The sequence below is a fragment of the Nannobrachium achirus genome, assembly GCF_963921795.1.
Source record: "Nannobrachium achirus genome assembly, chromosome: 15".
Taxonomy (NCBI): Eukaryota; Metazoa; Chordata; class Actinopteri; order Myctophiformes; family Myctophidae; genus Nannobrachium; species Nannobrachium achirus.
The window spans coordinates 26229093-26249128 of NC_137822.1; the positions used below are offsets into that span (position 1 = coordinate 26229093).

The window sequence follows — 20036 nt, forward strand, 5'->3', positions numbered from 1 at the left end:
CTTCATGGTCTTACTGTACATGCTTGTCTCTCTGTTACTGTATGTGTCATCATGTGTCGTGTCCTCGTTTCACATCAGTATAATTCCATATTTTGCCCTTCATTTGTCTGCAGCACAACACTATCCTTGTGGAGCACTTGCTTATGAATGTACTGTATATTCAAATACAAAAGCATTACAAACAAACAACTACCTGTGTGTGTGTGTGTGTGTGTGTGTGTGTGAGTGTGTGTGTGTGTGTGTGTGTGTGTGTGTGTGTGTGTGTGTGTGTGTGTGTGTGTGTGTGTGTGTGTGTGTGTGTGTGTGTGTGTGTGTGTGTGTGTGTGTGTGTGTGTGTGTGTGTGTGTGTCTGCGCGCGCACAGTCGTGTTTGTATTGGTTTGTGAATGTGTGTGCACTGAATGATGGAAAGGACACAGACTGACCATGAGATTGATGATTTGCATGCTGATAGACGGTTGTTGGATGATGTTAATAATTAATGTGTCATGTAATACTGCATGAGTTGGTGTATTTTGAAACACTAAGATATTCCATTTTGTTTATTTCATACTGCACAGAAGCATGTTTAACATGCCTCACAATGCACATGAGACAAAATACTATGTCTGAAATACATGCCACAGACCACAGTTGCTTTGGTCAACAACAAAAAAACTATTCCTTGTAGGGAAGAGCTCTGGAATCTGCTCTGCTATTTATGCACATGGTTAATGGTTTTGTGATACAGGTTGATGGCATTTTGTCACCTTTAAAATGTTTGTTTCTGGTGTTAAAGATGGCTACAGGGATCGGGATCGCCGCTCCCCTCCATACTATGACGAGTCTGAGACCGAGGAGTCCTTTCGAATCTTTGTGGCGCTCTTTGACTACGACCCTCTCTCCATGTCCCCCAACCCAGACGCAGCTGACGAGGAGCTGCCCTTCAAAGAGGGCCAAATCATTAGGGTGTGTTTTGGAAAAAGAGACACCCAGCCCTCTCTTCTTTTTCGTATTCATGACCATTATTTTACTTGGTTTGGTGTGTGTTTGTCGGAAATTCTTATGCTTGGATTAATGCATAATCGATGCGTTGTGAGCCCGTAGACCTGTTTGTTTGTTTGTAGATTTGTATACATTTTGAACACAGTAATTTTACTTTTGGTGCTTTAAGTACATTTTGATGCCAATGCTTTTCTACTTTTACTCAAGTACATTTTTAAAGAGGCGGTGCCATAGTTTCGGTGCCATAGGAATCATGGCACTTCATCTTTAACATCGAACCTTTACTTTTAGAATTTCTGCATTGCAGTATTGATACCGCAAAAGAAATGTGAGTACACTTCTCCCACCCCTGGTCCCAGGTGTATGGCGATAAAGACACGGACGGGTTCTACAGAGGAGAGGTTCGGGGCAGGATGGGGCTGATCCCGTGCAACATGGTGTCGGAGATCAGGGCTGAAGATGAGGAGACCATGGACCAACTCATCAAGCAGGGCTTCCTGCCGCTCAACACACCTGTGGACAGAATAGGTATTTAACGCACCAGTAGTGTACATTTACTTACGTACTGTACTTGAAGGAGTAGTTCACCCCCAAAATGACTTTTTTTCTATTGATTACTCACGCCATTACTCACTAGATTTGAGTTCAATACTATTTTTTGTATTTTCTCGCAATCCTAAGACAATAATTTTATATTTGATTTGATTTGAATTTGAATTTACCCCCATTGATTCCGGATGGGGACCCAAATGCATTTGGGTCCCCATCCGGAATCCATGGGGGTAAATGTATTGTTATCAAATTATTGTCTTAGGAATGCGACAAAAAAAAAAACTCTTATTGAACTCAAGTCTCCATGGCGTGAGTAATCAATAGAAAAAAAGTCATTTTGGGCATGAACTACTCCTTTAAGTAGTTTTGAGGTATTTGTACTTTACTTGAGTATTTCCAATTTTCTATACTTCTACTCCACTCCATCTCGGATCCAAATATTGTACTTTTTACTCCACTACATTTAGTTGAAAACTTTATTCAGATGCACACAGTGGCCCGCGAAATGCGCACAAACAACTCTGCTTTTCAATACTGGGGGATTCTAATAACAGTTATTCTGAGTACAACTGCTGCAGGATGCATGTTAACCCATTAAGACCTGGAGTTTTTTCATACTTTAGCTGCTGCGAGTTTGTAGTTTTTCAAAAATAGCAGAGCTTGTATATCTGCTATTTTTTAATAGTTAAAGCATCAAATAATGCGTAATAATGGGTTAAATTGACTTTCCTTGTGCCTTCCAGAGCAGAACAGGCGAGGCCTCCGTCGGGACCAGGCCTCTCGGAGGATGGTTGCCCTGTACGACTACGACCCAAGGGAAAGCTCTCCTAATGTTGATGTTGAGGTACTGTCATGCAGACTCACACCCACTGGCACATCCAATGACTGACTGCACGTTAAGCCTACTTATTATTTTCTCTCAACTTTTATTTTGGTTTTATTTATTTTTACAGAGAGATTGTGCATTACATTCACCCATTCTCACACACATTCACACACAAATGGCGGAGGAAACCATGCAAGGCACCAACCTTGCTCAAGGACTCTTCGACACTAACTCTGGGGGAGCCCGGGATCGAATTGGGAACCCTTCGGGTACCCTCCGTTTTCTAAGACGGCAACTCTACCCCTGAGCCACTGCTGTGCATGCTTAAACATGTCTCTTTAGGGATTCTGTACTGAACAAAGTGTATGCATCAGGCCTGGAATTTCATCTTTTTAGGGGCAAGGCCACTTGGCCTTTGGTTTTGTTCATTTTTTGAGGACACAAAGGCCAAATGCCAGGGCAGGAAGGCCATCAAATAAAACAAGATTGTAGTCAATTGAAAGATTTTCTTGAATTTAAGGGTTAGGGATGATAACCTAATCTGCAGTGAAATAGGTACATGATGGCATTTACAATCTGATCCACGCTCAGCCCTGCATCAATCAAAGTCATTGGATTGCTTTAAAGATGGGGACTCGGGGGTGTTAAGATTTCAGAATCTCAACAAAAGACACTGGTGTCTTCATGACAAGAAAGAGACACCGGTGTCTACTGTCTACATATTGACCAGAAAGAGACAGAGGAGAAAGTGGTACAGTCAGCTGGGGCATTAAGGCCACTGTGGCCTCAGGTCATGCCATTGGTTTGAGGGGCACAAGGCCAAACTGAGGGGCAACGGCGGCCATGGCCTTCATGGCCTCCATGAAATTCCTGCCCTGGTATGCATCCATATAATTTAGATGGTGAACACACTTTGACATACAGTATGACATGGCATTGCCCCCTGAACTTATAGTTTACCTTCATTTTCACACTGAATGAAAGAAAAGGGAATACCCTCTCATTCATATTAGGCCAGGGGTCTGCGACCCGCGGCTCAGAAGCCACATGCGGCTCTTAGGTCCCTCCCCTCCCCGTAGCTTTACCAAACATTATATGGAAATTAACAATGTTTATTTTACATTTATCGTTGCTGTAGTAGGCCAAATATGAAACTTACATTCTTACGTGCTCCGTGACTGAGGAAAACGGAGAATGGAGTAGTTTGCTTTCACTGCCAATGCTGCTGGATTATCTGTATGTTGGATCTGCTGTGAGAAGTTATCAAACAAAAAGGTTATTGCGATCTTCAGGTCGCACTTACTATCAAAACCTCCACCGACTGTCTGTCAGTCCGTCCGTCCGTCCGTCCGTCCGTCCGTCCGTCCGTCAGTCCGTCAGTCAGTCAGTCAGTCAGTCAGTCAGTCAGTCAGTCAGTCAGTCAGTCACGTCACGTCACGTCATACTTTTGCCCTACTCATATCTCCGCCATCGTTGCCCCTATCCATGTGAAATTTTCCACACACACTCCTTGCCTGCCAAACCACAACCTTCAGGACCCCTGGACCTCCACTGACCCCCAGGGACCCCCTGCCACCGCTGCCAAATACTGCAAAAATGACCAAATCAACACCCCAACTGGGCTGCTCACGGGGAATTCCCGGGGACCACCCACTCCTGCTGCTCCAACACTCTTCACCTTCATTGGTTTAACTTTGCCCCGCCCCCTCCCCTCATTGGCCAAAACTTTATTTGGCTTTACTCATCAACCGTTTGTCGTACACACTTGTGGGTGGTGTCAATTAACTTCATTAAGAGTCCTTCACCTTAATTGGTTTAACTTTGCCCCGCCCCCTCCTCTGATTTGGCCCGAAACTTTATTTGGCTTTACTCATCAACCGTTTGTCGTACAAACTTGTGGGTGGAACCAATGCCACTTACAGGCCTCTGTATACTGTGACCTGACGGTCGCTTATCTCCCGATTATGGAGTCTTACTGGTGTTAGTAATATTGTAACGGAAATAAAACTTGAAGCACCAAATAGCGCACTGCGGAGTCATGTGGCGTGCCTGTCAGTTAATTAATATTGACCTTTGTTGACCTGTTGGCCCAATCCTTTCAGAGTTGTGGTGCTGTTCTGGGATGGGTGTTACCTCACAGATACACATAAGGACATACTGTACAGTCTCCCTGTGTTGCTGTCTCTCTTTCCTAGGCTGAATTGACATTCTGTGCTGGTGACATCATAGCTGTCTTTGGGGATATTGATGAAGATGGCTTCTATTATGTGAGTGCCACATTGCGTTTTTGCATTTTAACCATTATTTTATGCTTTAACTATAAAAAAAATAGCAGATACACAAGCTCACAACGCGGCACCGAGTGCCGAGCTGCGAGCTTGTAGATCTGCTATTTCTTAAAGATATTGAAAACAAGGACCCCTAGAATAATGTATTTGGCCACCGACCCCCATCTCGAAATATTATGTATCGGGGACCCCCCAGAAGCAAATATTTACAAATGTTCGCTTTAAAAAATAGCAGATCTACAAGCTTGCAGCGCGGCACTCGTGCTGCGTTGCGAGCTTGTATATCTGCTATTTTTCAGTAGTTAAAGCATAAAATAATTCCAGGTCTTTTTCATTCAGAGAGAAATGTTCTGGTCTTCTCTTATTTTAACGACTCCCCTGCCATCCACTCTCCTCTCCTCCTCCCGTCTCCTCTCCTCTCTCGCCACCCTTTGTTTTGTCTCCCTTATCTTCAGGGTGAGATCAACGGCCACCGCGGCCTGGTCCCCTCCAACTTCCTGGAAGAAGTGCCTGACGACGTGGAGGTGTATCTGACGGACACGCCGTCCCACTATCCCCAGGATGAGCCGCCCGTCAACCGGCCGCCCGCCGACTCTGCTGCTGCCGCCGCCGTCTCTGAGGGCAAACGGGTACAGCATCATCGCCGCTCTCAGCGCTAGGCCCTCTGTCCATCCATCCTTCGTCCTCTCTTGATTTTACGTCTCTTGCTTCCTCCACTTGCCGTCTGTGTGCTGTTCAGTGTGTGTGTTTGTCCATGTGGTGACAGTGGTGACTATTCAAACTAACCCCCCTCTCCCCTTTGGAAAAGGGCATAACCCCCCCTGTCTGTCTAACACCTTTCAGAGAAAGGAAGAAGCAAAGCCCTATATGGACACAGAGAACTGTATGTGATTATGCATGTAGTATTGCCAATGGGGGCGGGGGTTACGATTAGACAAAAGGTTAAAAAAAGCTAAAGCTAAAGTCATTCCTTAAGCCTAATTTATACTCCATTGTACGATGATATCACGCGATGCATCACGTGGTTAGCTTGAAATGTTCTTTTTTTTTTTTTTTACTTTTCAACAAGCCATGTCATCGTGCGACAGTATATATAAATTAGGCTTTACACAAATAATTTGGTAAAATCTCTTTGCACTGACACACAACATCTAATTATGGGTACTGTGTATGAAAACAAGTGCTTTATGAACACTTACCAATTGTTTCTCCACGACACTGAAAGAAAAGATTTGAATAAGAGAAATGATCTCGAGTTTGATAAGAGAGAAGAAAAACCTTTTTCAAAAGTAAACTTGATACATTTTATAATAACTTTCTTGGCCCAACTGCTGTATTTACTTAAAGAGGCTTTGTTTCTTTTTGTATACTGCGCGCACATCAAAAGATCTATTTTTCAGGCCTGTTGAAAGTGGTTATACATTATGCCATGTTTGATCTGAGAAAGAAAAAGGAGCCGCTACACTGAGACATACATACTGTATTGTTATAATGGAACAATAAAAGACAAAAATTGGATATAAAAAGAAAATCCCTTTGCGCTCTGTGTTCATGTGTTGATGTTGTTGTTATTTTCATTTTTCATAGTGCCGTGGGGGGTTTACTGATGATGAAGATGCTGCCACATCTGAGTTTCTTTTTTCCTCACCTGCTTGGCAAAACAAAACGTTGCTGTCGGGCAGAAACCTTGTATCTCCATGTTTCATGGTTTTATTTATTTCCTTTCATATCCCTGGAATCACTTTAACCATCATTTTATGCTGCAGATATACAGGTGCCACGCTGCGAGCTGGTAGATCTGCTGTTTTTGAAAACGTGTGCAAATCTTTGATCATTTTCAAAGCAAACCTTTGTAACTCAAATCGTTGCTTCCTAATTTTGGCAGTCCTTGACATGAAAAGGTTTGAGAACCACTGATTTAGAAGACAATTATAGAATCGGGTCAAACATATTCAAAGACTTTCACAAATTTTCTAGATTTTTCAGAGATGGCAGATATACAAGCTAGTGCCGTGCTGCGAGCTTATATATCTGCTATAGTTAAAGCATAAAATAATGGTTAAAGTAATAACGCGTTCAAGGTCTTGATTGGATAAATATAATGGTATACGTCGTCGTATGACTGTGCCATTCAAAAGTTGCACAAATCGCAGATCTCCAAGCTCCCAACTCATCGTAATGTTTTGGGAGCTCGTATATCGGCTATTTTTACTATTTTCTAAAATATTAGAACATTTCTGAAACATTTTCGCCTATGGCAAAAATAGAAACGGGCATGTTGAAACTGGTTAGGTCTTTTTAAATATTGAACCAATGAAGAACTTGGTGAAAGGGGCTTGTGACAAAATAACAACTACATTGGGTCCATTGGATACAAGGACATACATGGTTTCCGCCTGACAGTAGCCAAAAGGAAACAAAAGAAGATTGTTCATTTCACACCATAAATGGCTCTGTCTGCCTCGTACAGTAAGTAGCAACTTGAGATACCAAACTGGACATTCTAATGTGACTGCCCAGAGGCCATTAGTCAAGTGTTTCAGGAATGCTGTGTTTGACGGTGTGATCAGAGTCCAGTACTTTTTGCATTGTGACCAATACAAATACAAATTAAAAAATGTAACTGCTATAAGTTAAGACTTATGTTTAATGTTTCAAGACCTGAAAAAGGTAATTGTACAGCCTTTTATAGTTCAAAATCACATTTCAGAATGTTATCTCTGAATTACATATAAATAAAAAGAAATACTGTTCGATACATACTGTTCCTGGAGTTTTTAAAATATATATTTATGTGTTCAGCCAATGCATTAGACAGAGGTTTGGTATCTACAGTTGTGTCCCTGAGTGTTGTATACTGTATGTTCCCTCATGGCCTACTGTTGGTGAGCCTATCTGACTCTGTGGTGTACTAATGTGCTCCCTGTTTGATGTCTTTTCCTGTGTCACTTCTTCATAGATGTATGTGAAAACATCTCATATGACACCTTGTGGCCACAATTAGCTTCTTTCTTTCTTTCTTTCTTTCTTTCCTTCTTTCTTTCTTTCTAGGCTACCAGCTACTATACTGTACATATTTATAAGAAGGCTATATATGATTTTATGTTTAGCTATTCCTATTGATGTTGACAAATAATGTGGTTAATTGTCATTTGTGTGTATTCATTGAAATATTAATTGTAGTGGTAAAAAAAAAAGCCTTATCGAGCACAGTCAACTCCCATTTTTAATGATGATGTCATGTTGCTGTTGGATCTAGCATGAAAGGAAGTGACCAGTTGGCAACTCGTTTTGAATTTTTATTAATTCCCAATCACTGTTCTTTGTCACATGACAAAGGTCCCATGATATGTTATGGTGTGTTAACTATAGTTAACAAGTTGTAGTATAAGTATACGTTATGCAAGTTATGATAAAAGCACACCTCGGCCGTGCTCAAGTCAAATGCCTCATCTCTGTAAATGTCACTTTGTCACCGACACAAATATCAACACATTGCCATGTGAGATGTACAAACAAGGTTTCAAACCTTTCAGCACACTGCCTTCTGGAGTCAAACATTTAGTCACTATAGTACAAATAATGTTAGATCTTTTTTTAGTTTACTGCTTGCTTTAAGGGCTCGACGTACCTCGCTTTGCCCCGTCTTACAGTACATACCGCAAATAGCTGATGTACAAGCGGCAGAAGATCAGCTATTTGTCACGCTGTGAGCCTGTAGATCTGCCCTTTTCTGTGTGCAACACTGGCCGTGCAACCAAGTATAAATCACCCTTTATAATTGCCAAACCCTATGCCTCCACCACCTCCCCATGGCTTCTCTCCTCAGGGTACCACAGAAACCACTGACACGGTTGACAGTGATGCCTTGCCCGTCCGCGCACCATCCCCCATAGTGCAGCCCCTCCTCCCAGGTACCATGAGGCCCCTCAGCCCTCCGAGGGGCCCGCAAGCTCAGCCGGACTCACGGGATTCACCGGATCTGGCGTCCAAGAAGAAGAAGGGACTGCTGTCCAAGGGGAAGAAGCTACTGAAGAGACTGTCCCCCGTCAAGTAAAACACACACAAGTGTATTTAATGCACAAGGCGGGCTCTATAATATATATTGTGCATAAATGCAATCAATTCTGACCCAACAGCACATGGCGGAGAAGAGTCATGTATAAAGGACTTGTGTGAGCTTAGTTGAATATAATCAGTGGTATAATTATTGTTCAGTGATTATTCCAAAACAAGTTACTTACACAGTCAAATCCTCTGTTTATTTTACTCAAGGGTGTAAAAAATAGGGTCCCTGCGGGTCCATTTTCTTTTTTACTGTGTATGTACTGTGCAGTGTGCCAAAATCAAGGGAAAGGTCAGCTCGTGCACATATACAGTATTACTGTGATGTATTTTAAATCAAGGAATGATGAAAAAACTAGGATTTTCATGACATGTGTTTTCCTCTTATCATTGTTAATCAAATTAACTTTATTGGTGTGTTTATGTCAAGCAGGGTAGCCATGGAAAAACACATTGGGTTACGTCTGAATTTCTAATATACAGTACTTACTCAGCAAAAAATAACAACGAAGAACATCTACGGTATATTGGGAAGGAATCCGAGATGGATTGATGTCAATACTAGGAGATAGAGACCATAAGAAAAGGGGAAAAGACTGTCACTGTTATTGAGGCATTCTGCAATGCTGCTACTATCAAAGGCTTTATTCAGTGCAATATCATAGAACGCTGGAAGCATAGTGTTTGATCCACACGCGGTTAAGGAAAAGAAAAACATTGTTTGAACGTGTGCTTGTGGTGGACTGGCACACGAGGAGAGACTGCGATGAAAGGAAATCAAACAGAATCGTAGATTGGCGACAGGGCATTAAAAGCAAACAGGACATGATGCGACAGCAGGCAAAGCTTAGCCATCTAAGTGGCCTTTATGACATTTATGACAATACAATATGAGCATGGCATTCCTCATTTTTGTACGTTTGACAAAGTTGATTTTGCATTTATACCAGTTTTCATTTTGCCAAGAATCACTGGTGCAACGTATAATGAGTGTTTTTTTTTTCATAGCTGTCAAACTGTCATGAAACGCCTAGTTCGAGACAACCTATGTTTGTCTTCCTATTGCACAAAAATGTGGGCTTTGTTTGATGATTGGTTTAAAAAAAAGAAAAAAAGTGTGTGTGTGTGTGTGTGTGTGTGTGTGTGTGTGTGTGTGTGTGTGTGTGTGTGTGTGTGTGTGTGTGTGTGTGTGTGTGTGTGTGTGTGTGATGCATAATTTTTTTGTTTTGTTTCTGAAGAGGCCATATAGCTATTGGCCTTGTGAAATAGTGATGTGCTGCTACCTCCATTGCCTATACTGTTTAATTTTGTCTATCGGTGACATAAAGGGCCATCTTGACACCTCGGATTAAGCAATTACCCTCGGCTTTGACCTCTGGTTTTCTATCATCAAACAGAGGTCTCCTAGAAAAGAAGAAATAACACAAACTCCCAAGTTGTCTAAATATTTTTCTGTCGCTCCGGGTGTCTTGTTTTCTTGCAAGGATCATTTATATACAAAAACATTCAATATTGCACGCATGCAATAGAATTCAAGGGGATATCTACTGCAGGGATCCAGGGTTACATCTGCATACTATAGCCCTGTTCTCAGACACCTAGTGAACCGCTTTATTAAAGATTGATTCTGATTAACCATTAGTCTGTCATTGAACATCGTTTTCTGACAAATTAATTTAATTGCATATGGGATTTAAAGACACACTGTGTACACCATCAAATTTACCTGATCACCAGAAACTCTTTTAGAGTCTTATTATTGTCATACAGCAACAGTCTATAGAATCTTGTCTTGTTCATCTTTCAGAGGTTCCATCGTGTCCCTTGTTGACATTACAGTTAACTCTCCTTTCTTTTGTGGCTCTGTCTGTGAGAGATGACATTATTTTGTACTAAATGGACAGAAGATCATGTTGGAAGTGTATAAGAGTTGCATTCAAGCGATAAGGCATACATGAGTTGCATATCTGTTAAAAACAGAAATGACAGGGTTTCTTCTCAGATGTTTTATTTCATTTAGAATAATACAGAAATTGAGTGATGCAGTTAGGCCTTGCCAAAAAGGAATGTATGAAAAGTTCAGTCGCCAATAGGTTTTACATTCTATTATTTTTGCTCCAAAGCTACACAACAAAATCCTCTGTTAATTTAACTCGAGTGTAAAACTTTAGTTAAATGAACAATAAGGTTTTTTTTACTGTGGTATGTTTACGCATTAGTTGACATAATATGGAGTTGCAGTACATACAGTCCAAATACCAAATCATCTGTGAACGGGTGTAGTGTCTGTTAAAGCTGTTGCTCTTTTGTACTTTGATCCATTAGTAGGTCATTTATAAATGTTTATACTTGATTTTCAGACTGACTTTTTTTTAGTGCACTGAGATTTCCTCTCCCTGTAAGAGTGCAAACGTTCTCCATGTGTCCTTCCAAATAAACTGTTTCAGTCCACCATCATGTGCTTGCTCTGTGAATCAGATAAAAACAAACAAAAACAAAAAATAAAGTGTCATTGGACAATATTTATGGTGATAAACTGTGGGTATGCATGTGAAGGAAAAGAAATACGTTTTTTTTTTAATCAAAATAAATTTGATATTTTGTAGAAACGTGTGTACTTTCATTTTTGCAAATTAAGAGTTGACATTTGTATTGCATAGAGCAGATTGGTCATACAGCATTTAATCATTTAGGGCGGCCATAGCAGAATGGTTGATTCCAGGCCTCAGCAAAGTGTCCCTGAGCATGGCACACTTATCCCTGACTGCTTCCTGAGCGCTACAACCAACGGCTGCTCACTGTAGTTAAAGGGGACATCCAGACCAAAACATATCCCCCCTGAAATTGCATGTTTTCATAAATGTTCCTACGTGGTTTGGTGGATTTGGTTGGATTTGAACATTTTGTAGTGTCATTTCTTCCTTGGCCTTCTGCAAATGTGCATGCACAATTTCATTACAATTGCACGCTGTGTTTGATTTGAGGCATTTTGTTTGAAACGGATCAATCCTGCAAAGTTTGGAGGCCAATCTTAGCCAATCAGGATGGAATATTTCGTATGGGACAGATCCGTCTTGATCATATGACTGTAGAGATACTGTGTACTGATTTGTGTTAATTTTGGGTTTTTCCTTGGCCTACAGGGAGTGCGCTTACAAAGTTTGAAACTGATCGGTGGAGTTATAGGTAAAACCACGAATTGGCCTGTTAATAGCGCCACCATGAGGCTGATTCCAAAAATTTGAAGTGGCATTTACGTGTGTGCGCGATTTCATGTTAATTGCACTCTGCGTTTGTGATTTGAGGCATTTTGTCCAAAATGGACCAATCTTACAAACTTTGAAAGCCAATGTTAGCCAATCAGGATGAAATATGGACAATCAGACAGATCTGTGTCGATCACATGACTATAGAGATACTGTCTACTGATTTGCATGATTTTTGGACAAAATCTGTAGGAGTAGTGTACAGAAATGTGTTTTGCAAACATCGGCCTCATGGTGGCGCTAGAACAGGGCCATTTGAAAAATGTGGGGCAGAGGTTCTGAATTGGCATCCAGGGAGTGTGTGTGCTCATTTTGGCAGCGACCGGGCCAACGGCGCCGGAGATTAGCTGTTAACAAACTCGGAGGACGGACGGACGGACTCAAGCACGGACAGACCGGGGCGAAAACATACTCTCCCCCTGCCTTCGGCTGGTGGAGACAATAATTGATTCAATCAATAATCAATCAAACCACTCACATATAGATATAACTTAAGTAATGTCCTGCGCTCACATATAGGCCGCCCTAACCCTAACGTCCTCCTCACACAGCACCGTGACCGTTCACATCAACGTCCCCACACACACACACACACACACACACACACACACACACACACACACACACACACACACACACACACACACAGCACTGCTCACGTAGTATAACGTCCTCACCTCACAGCACTGCTCAGTGCTCTCATATCAACGCTCACGGGGTCTAGTGCATTTGCCTGGCTGCATACCGGGCAGCGCACTACTGCCACCATCTGACGAAAGTCAGGTTACACGGGGTCTGTACCATAGGGTCTGTACGCTCGCTTCTCCAAGAGTGTATGGCTGCAGGCATGGAGGGGTGCTTACGGGTGAGCCAGGCAGTCGCGCGATATTTGCACAAGAAGGTCAAAGTTGACTATGACCATGTGTATGTTGTTCATGCGCTGTGTTGCCGTGCCTAGCTACCACGGTTCCTTCCTAATGCGAGCCACTTTAGCGTCAGACAGAACGATTCGTTTTGCTTGCCAATTTGCTCTGGATTTACGTGTGATTAAAACAACCGTGCGTCTTTAGTTCATTTTTAGCAGTGTATTGGTTTCGGGAAAGGATTTTTTTTGTTCTTTTTGTAAAGAACAAGCCACTTGAAGCCAGTCTTTGCATCCGTTGTAAGACCTCCTGTTTGGAGAATGGTTGTCATTGAAATGACTTGAGAGAAATGCTCAAGTTTCGACCGCTATTAAGTGCCTTATTTAAACCACGACTGTTGACTTTACAAAATAACGGTAAGCCGATTTAGCCAGTAAGTATGATTAATAAATGCATCTACGTAATGATCTCTGTTGCATCATATGTGATTGTTTGTAGGCAATGCTAGCTAGTAGGCATAGTCCGATAATCGCGTCCTGTTATGTTACCTGTTGGTACAATTTGGTCATATTGCTTCCTAGTTCTGGGCTTTGGATCTCTCGCTAGTCAAGCTCTTGCCTACAGTATGTAGTTAGCTCTGGTCCATAGCGTTAGAAGGAGTATGGACCAGAGCTAGCCAGCCACAAATGCAACACTAGATTTTTTGAGCGGTGGAGCCGCTCCTGTGTTTCGAAACGTCCGTGTGTGTGTGACTTTGTCTGTCTGTAGCCTGCAATACCTCTCCTGACCCCCCCCCCCCCCCACACACACACACACACACATTTCACTACCCTTTTTGAGAGTTGGATTCGATCATTTTAAGATATTTGTACTTGAGTATTTCCAATAGTTTTACTTCTACTACATATACCTCAACCCCTGCATGTACCTCAAGGTGCGCAGGCCTCCACTGCTCAGTTCACACAGGTGTGATTTTTTATAATCGGATGAATCTAGGGTTGCAATACCTCCCATAGGCAGCCAATGCATCAAAACTTTATTTTGCTATCTGATTGTATTAAACGACGTCAAACTCACCAATATTGCGGCTCTATGGAAAGCTTGGAATTTACTCTTTTGATTGATTGATTGAAGAAAGTACAGTTTCATGACAGTACAAATCACTGGTACAAGGTCAACTAAAAGGAGATCCTAGAAAGCCGAGGCTTATTTCCACAGGAACCACACTTTAAGTATCTCATATAACATTGAAAGACAGACGGATAGAACATACTTTATCTAGGATAATATCAGTTTCAAAAGCATAACATCAAATACAAAGGCAGAAAAGAAAGAAAAAAAGGGGGGGGCATGGGGGCTTAGTCTATTTACAAGTCACGGGTAGCAGCTGTCTGAAGGTGACTTTTCATACCAATTTTGAAGGAGGCTAGGGATTTGCTCCCCTTTAAGGCTTGTGGAAGGGCGTTCCACATGTTGATGGTATAGCAGGAGAACGAGTTAGCGCCTTGTTTAGTGTTAAATGATGATTAGTGGAGCTGCCTCTGGTGTTGTGATTGTGAACATCCTTGACCTTTAAGAAGTAGTTTGCCAGGTACATGGGTATCTTGGAGGTGTAGTGAATCTTGTACACCAGGCCCATACCATTGCAAGATGCTGTACTCTGTCAGCTACTTTGAGCCACCCCACGCTTTCGTGGTGATGATCGGTAAGGTGGGTCAGAGGTGGAAGACCAAGCACAACCCTAATTAGTTAGTTTGTTCTGGGCTGTTTATCTATCTGCAAAGTGTTTGTTTCAGAAAAATCAGAAAAATCCACCATAGACATGTTATGAGCCAGTTTCTATCAAAACATTTGGTTCAGGTGATTATTTTTTTCTAAGTCCTGGAGTTTGGAAGCGCTTGTGGAAAATCGCTCAGCGGCCCTGTAACCACCTGGTTCTAAACGTCACATATAGAAGACGAGCGCTTCCGAAGTTCAACACTTAGAAAATAAACCATGTCTGCTGGGATTTCTTGACTGAAAATAAATTTCACTTTCACAGGTTGCTTTTGTAGTAATTCTGACACACCTCAGATGATGAGTGAGGAGCCTGGATTTACGCAGACCATGAAGCCACCGAAAAGAGTCCATGACAAAAGTATGGACTCTTCTGAGAATGACCATGTCACTAAAAGATGCAAGGCAGAAGTGGAGAACACTGATGACGAGAAGAAGTATCCCAAAAAGAAAGTGGTTCTCCTTTTGGCATACTCTGGGAAGGGCTACTACGGCATGCAGGTACACAAACTTACCAAGTTAGCACCTAATTACCTCTGTGAATAAAATAAGTCTCTTTGCAGAGTTAAGTCCCAGTATAACCAACTGGACCATTGTTTGGACTCTTTGTAGTTGAATTAACACTAAGCATTTTATTGTGTACCTGAGCATATACTGTAAACCATTTCTCCTTTGAATCTTTCAGAGAAACACTGGGAGCATACAGTTTCGAACTATCGAAGATGACCTGGTCCTTGCACTTATTAAGTCGGGCTGCATTCCTGAGAACCATGGTGATGATATGAAGAAAATGTCTTTCCAAAGATGTGCCAGAACAGATAAGGTAACATACATTACATGAGCACAGGAAATGCAAGAGAGGTAGATTATTACTACTAGCTCTGGTCCATAACGAAGGAGTTCTTCCTTAACACTATTTCACTTTGCATCCTCTGCAAAGCATGCGCACCCTCTCGTCTGGTCCTAAAATAGCAAAAAAAAACTGTTTGCTACTCACCAAAACAATGGTACAATGAAAAATAATCATCCGGATGGAGACATTGCTTCTATTTTTTTTTTTTTTGTCCTCGCCATCACGGCGCCAACTCACTACTGCTTCGCAGGTCAGAGGACCGCATTGTTGTTATTCGGCTCTGCGATTTTGGAAGCGATGTTTAGTAAAAAACAGTCTTCAAGAGCGTCTCCATCCGGTGAATTATTCTTCATTTCGCCCTAGAAATGTGTTTTAGGCGTGTGGTGGGGGGCCCAGAGTGCGTCCACTAAGTAGAGTAAGCTTTCAACTCGCCACAGATACCTTTGTTTTGGTGAGTACTGAGTAGAAAAACTGTTTGTTAATTTTGGACCAGACAAGAGTTCTCCGCCTTTGCGGATGCAAAGTGACAGTGGTAAGCGTCACTTAACGCAAAGCTTTAAGCCGGAGAACTCCTTCTAAGGCCAGAGCTAGATTTATACCAAATCCCTTGCATCCAGTATTTATATAACCTGATTTACAAACTCGCAACACATGAGCTTGTACATCAGCTATTTTATTGCTACTTTTGTGTGACACCTTAGGATATAACAATAATTGCTTATTGGCTTATTAATGTAGAAAAATTGGGTAGTTGAGGATAAGACCCAGTAAAATGTTCCTTGGTTGCTACAGTGATTTATTTTATTTATTATTATTTTACTTTTTTTTAAAGAATGATGCTAGCCCTAGAATGGCTGTGGTATTAATATACAAAGCATAGAACACTCCCACCAGCAGGGAGTTATTGCGGCAGCATTCTAATTTTGTAGTGCTCTGCGTCTACTCACACAATAATAAATAATTGCTGCGGCTTGGGGTCATCTAGCCATTGACAAATTGGCATCCCCAAAAGGATTCAGAAGAAGGAGATGTCGATTTGGTCAAAAGAAATTGGTGGGACAGAACTCATATTTTGGGACCAAAGCTCCATTATTTGCAGGCTCAGATGTGTTGCCACCCCATGTGGTGACACAATCCAAGATTGCCACGGTGTGAATAAGGCTAATTGTATCCGGCCCTCTCCCTCGGCTTCTTCAGGCTAGGGGTCAGCTGGTCATCTAACTTAATCCATTTGAAAGTTGCAGAAAACATGTACTTTAGAGTAAAATATCTCCACTTTTCTACAAGCTTCACGGACAGCATTCTAGTCTGTACACAATGCGCTGCATTCTCAGCAGCACTGCATGTGTAAACCTTCAGTGAGCAGCAACACATTATTGACAGTTATTATTGAAAGTTGAGGTTGGTAATTAATCACAGGGGTAGGGCTAGCAAGGGGTGGCAGAGGCGATATTGGGATTGGCCCCCTAGACCTTACAAGTTCAATTTACTTAATTTAATGTATGATATTTATTTCAATACACAGTATGACAGACACAAATAAAAATGCATTCCTATTTGTTTTCAGGGTGTGTCTGCAGCTGGCCAAGTGGTGTCTCTCAAGCTGTGGCTGATCGAAGACATTGATAAAAAGATCAATGAGCATCTGCCACCACAGATTCAAGTCCTTGGTAAGTCATCATTCAGCAAACTTCTTCTTCATCACTCTCTTCAGACTCCCCTTTTCAGAAGGAGCTAGTGCATTCTCCGGCAACAGCCGTGCCGTCGCCAATAACTGCCAGTGCCGACAACAGCCGTGGCAGGCACCGCCACACAGACCAGCATCACCGGTAACCGCCGGCAGTAGCACCAGCAGTGGATCGGCAGCTGCCGACAACAGCCGTGGTAGGCATCACCAGTAACTACCGGCTGTAGGACCAGCAGTGGACCGGCAGCCGCCGACAACAGCCGCTGCAGACAACAGCCGCGGCAGGTATCGTCGCACAACGGTGGTTAGGTTTAGGCATAGTTTTACTGAGGTTAAGATTAGGTTTAGGCATAGTTTTACTGAGGTTAGTGTTAAGGTTAGGTTTAGGTTTAGGCATAGTTTTACTGAGGTTAGGGTTAAGGTTAGGTTTAGGCATAGTTTTACTGAGGTTAAGGTTAGGGTTAGGCTCCATCGGACAATGTCTGCTGCAGAGGGCGGATTGATTCCCAGCAGTTGCCGCGGCTGTTGCCGCTGCCGGAAAATGCACTCGCTCTCCCTCTCCCTTTTCATTGAGTTTTCATTTAATTATATTGTCATGTCTAAGATTTCTCTATATTAATATGGAATTCTGAAAAATACACAACGTAGCCATGCGGGTAAAAAAGTATATGCTTCTATTTCTCCCAGATTTAACTTTAACTTTTGTTTTCACAGGATTTAAGCGAGTGACCCAGGGCTTCAATTCCAAAAACAATTGTGATGCTCGCACATACTCCTACATGCTTCCCACGGTGGCATTTGCCCCAAAGGACTATGATGTTCGAAATTGTGCTGCCTTCCGCCTGGAACCAGAGACACTTCAGAGGGTTAACAGTCTCTTTGCACTCTACAAGGGCACTCACAACTTCCACAATTTCACCTCTCAGAAAGGCCCAAAAGACCCCAGTGCCCGCCGTTACATCACTGAGATGTCCTGTGGACAGCCGTTCGTCCGTAGCGGCACTGAATTCACTGTGATAGTGGTACGAGGCCAGAGCTTCATGCTGCATCAGATTCGCAAGATGATCGGCCTCGTCATTGCTGTGATCAAGGGCTACGCAAAGGAAGACGTGATCGAGCGGAGCTGGGGGGAGGATAAGGTCGATGTTCCCAAGGCTCCAGGATTGGGCCTGGTTCTGGAAAAGGTACATTTTGACAGGTACAACAAACGCTTTGGAGGGGATGGCCTTCATGAGCGCCTTGAATGGAACCAAGAGGAAGAGGCCATTAAGACCTTCAAGGAGGACCACATCTATCCTAGCATTGTGGAGACTGAATGCAAGGAAGGCTCCATGGTCAGCTGGATGGCCACACTTTCTTGCCATGACTTTGAGGCTACTTCTACGCATTCGCAGGAAGATAAGGACCAGAAACAGGTAGGTGGGATTTGGAATGTTTGCGACCCTCCGGTCGCAGTTACTATCAAAACCTCCACCGGCTGTCAGTCTGTCAGTCACACGTCACACTTTTGCCCTACTCATATATCCGCCACCGTTGCCCTGATCCATGCCAAACTTTGCACACACACTCCTTGGCTGCCAAACCACAACATCCTACATATTCTGCCCTAAAATCACGCAAAGCGGTACATAGTATCTCTAAAGTCATGTCATCAACATGGCGCTCTCCCATTTCCCATATTCCCTCCTGATTGGCTACCATTGCCTTCTAAAGTTTGTGTATGCGACCTAACGGTCGCTTATCTCCCAATTAGGGAGTCTTACTGGTAAAGTAGCCTTACATTAAGACGCATTCTGCCGAGACTTTCGCATTGTGACTTTGAGGCGACGGCAGATGCGTCTTACCGACTTGTCAGACAGGTCGGGGGCATGGTCGGCAAAACTGCAATTGCGGCTCTACACATGCACAAATGCGAAATATAGCTTCCGGAGAAGTTCTGCAAGATGTATGCCACTTGTCCGGAAGCCTTGTTTAATGTATTAGTCCGTATTAAAAAAAAAAAAAAAAAAGTTTGCTACAATGTTAGCTGCAACAGCGCCCGTTGGTGGCTGGAAGCATTATTGTGCATTCTTCGTATATGTCCTTGTATGAGCGAATGGGGGAATGGATGAACGTCACATGATAAGTGCAGCCATGTTTAACCAAACCAGTGATGCTCGATTTGGAATCGACACACACTTAGTAAAAACTCATTTTATTTAAAAATACGGACTAAAACATTAAACAAGGCTTCCTGAAAGGTCGCATACATCTTGCAGAACTTGTCCGGTGTGCTATATTTCGCATTTGTGCATGTGTAGAGCCGCAATAGCAGTTTTGCAGACCATGCCCCCGACCTGTCTGACTAGTCGGTAAGCCGCTTTTGCCGTCGCCCCAACGTCACAATGCGAAAGTCTCTGCAGAATGCGTCCTAATGTAAGGCTACTGGTAAAGTAGTTATGGGTTTTTTTTTGGTTTTTTTTCTCTGTAGTTTGAGTTTCTCACATGTTCTTCTCTTTTCAGGATGATGAAGATGAGGGTAATGGATCAGATTAGGTCTCCTCCTGATTTGAAGATCAGCATTCTTTTGCCACTGACTTTTTCTGTATCAAATTATTGTCAAGAATTACAATTTTGTGCATTGACATGGAACATTTTGGTTATCTTATGCAATTACTATTAAAATACAATGCCCTCCTAAAACCATTTCTCTGACCTTTGCTATATCCTGGTTGTGTAGTCCGTGTTGATTCTGACCTGAGAATTGCGAATTGTCTCATTCTGTTAAGCTTTTCAAGGGAAGAGACATTTACATTGTATCACTACGCATGGACAAATGTTCCCACAAGTCCCACCATAACTTGCAGAAGTGTATTTTTTCAGTAGGCCTACATAGAT

The 20036-nt window shown here is 42.5% G+C and overlaps 2 protein-coding genes across 3 annotated transcripts in view; both read left to right on the plus strand.

Moving 5' to 3' along the window:
• Positions 1 to 8706, plus strand: part of rimbp2a (RIMS binding protein 2a) — a gene marked incomplete at its 3' end in the record, with an annotated part of 49367 nt that extends 40661 nt beyond the window's left edge. For both annotated transcript variants that reach the window (XM_080743192.1, XM_080743193.1), the window contains 6 exons: positions 778 to 947; positions 1343 to 1511; positions 2279 to 2379; positions 4557 to 4628; positions 5105 to 5278; positions 8479 to 8706. In XM_080743192.1, coding sequence (XP_080599318.1) covers positions 778 to 947; positions 1343 to 1511; positions 2279 to 2379; positions 4557 to 4628; positions 5105 to 5278; positions 8479 to 8706 — 914 coding nt within the window. The remainder of the gene's footprint in view (positions 1 to 777; positions 948 to 1342; positions 1512 to 2278; positions 2380 to 4556; positions 4629 to 5104; positions 5279 to 8478) is intronic.
• Positions 8707 to 12952: 4246 nt separating this feature from the next.
• LOC308299319 (pseudouridylate synthase 1 homolog) lies at positions 12953 to 19803 on the plus strand. The gene is made up of 6 exons (XM_080743075.1): positions 12953 to 13259; positions 14885 to 15120; positions 15305 to 15442; positions 17040 to 17142; positions 17874 to 18574; positions 19662 to 19803. The coding sequence occupies exons 1-6, from the start codon at positions 13193 to 13195 to the stop codon at positions 19692 to 19694; spliced, it is 1278 nt and encodes a 425-aa protein (XP_080599201.1). The 5' UTR covers positions 12953 to 13192; the 3' UTR covers positions 19695 to 19803.
• The last annotated feature ends 233 nt before the right edge of the window (positions 19804 to 20036 follow it).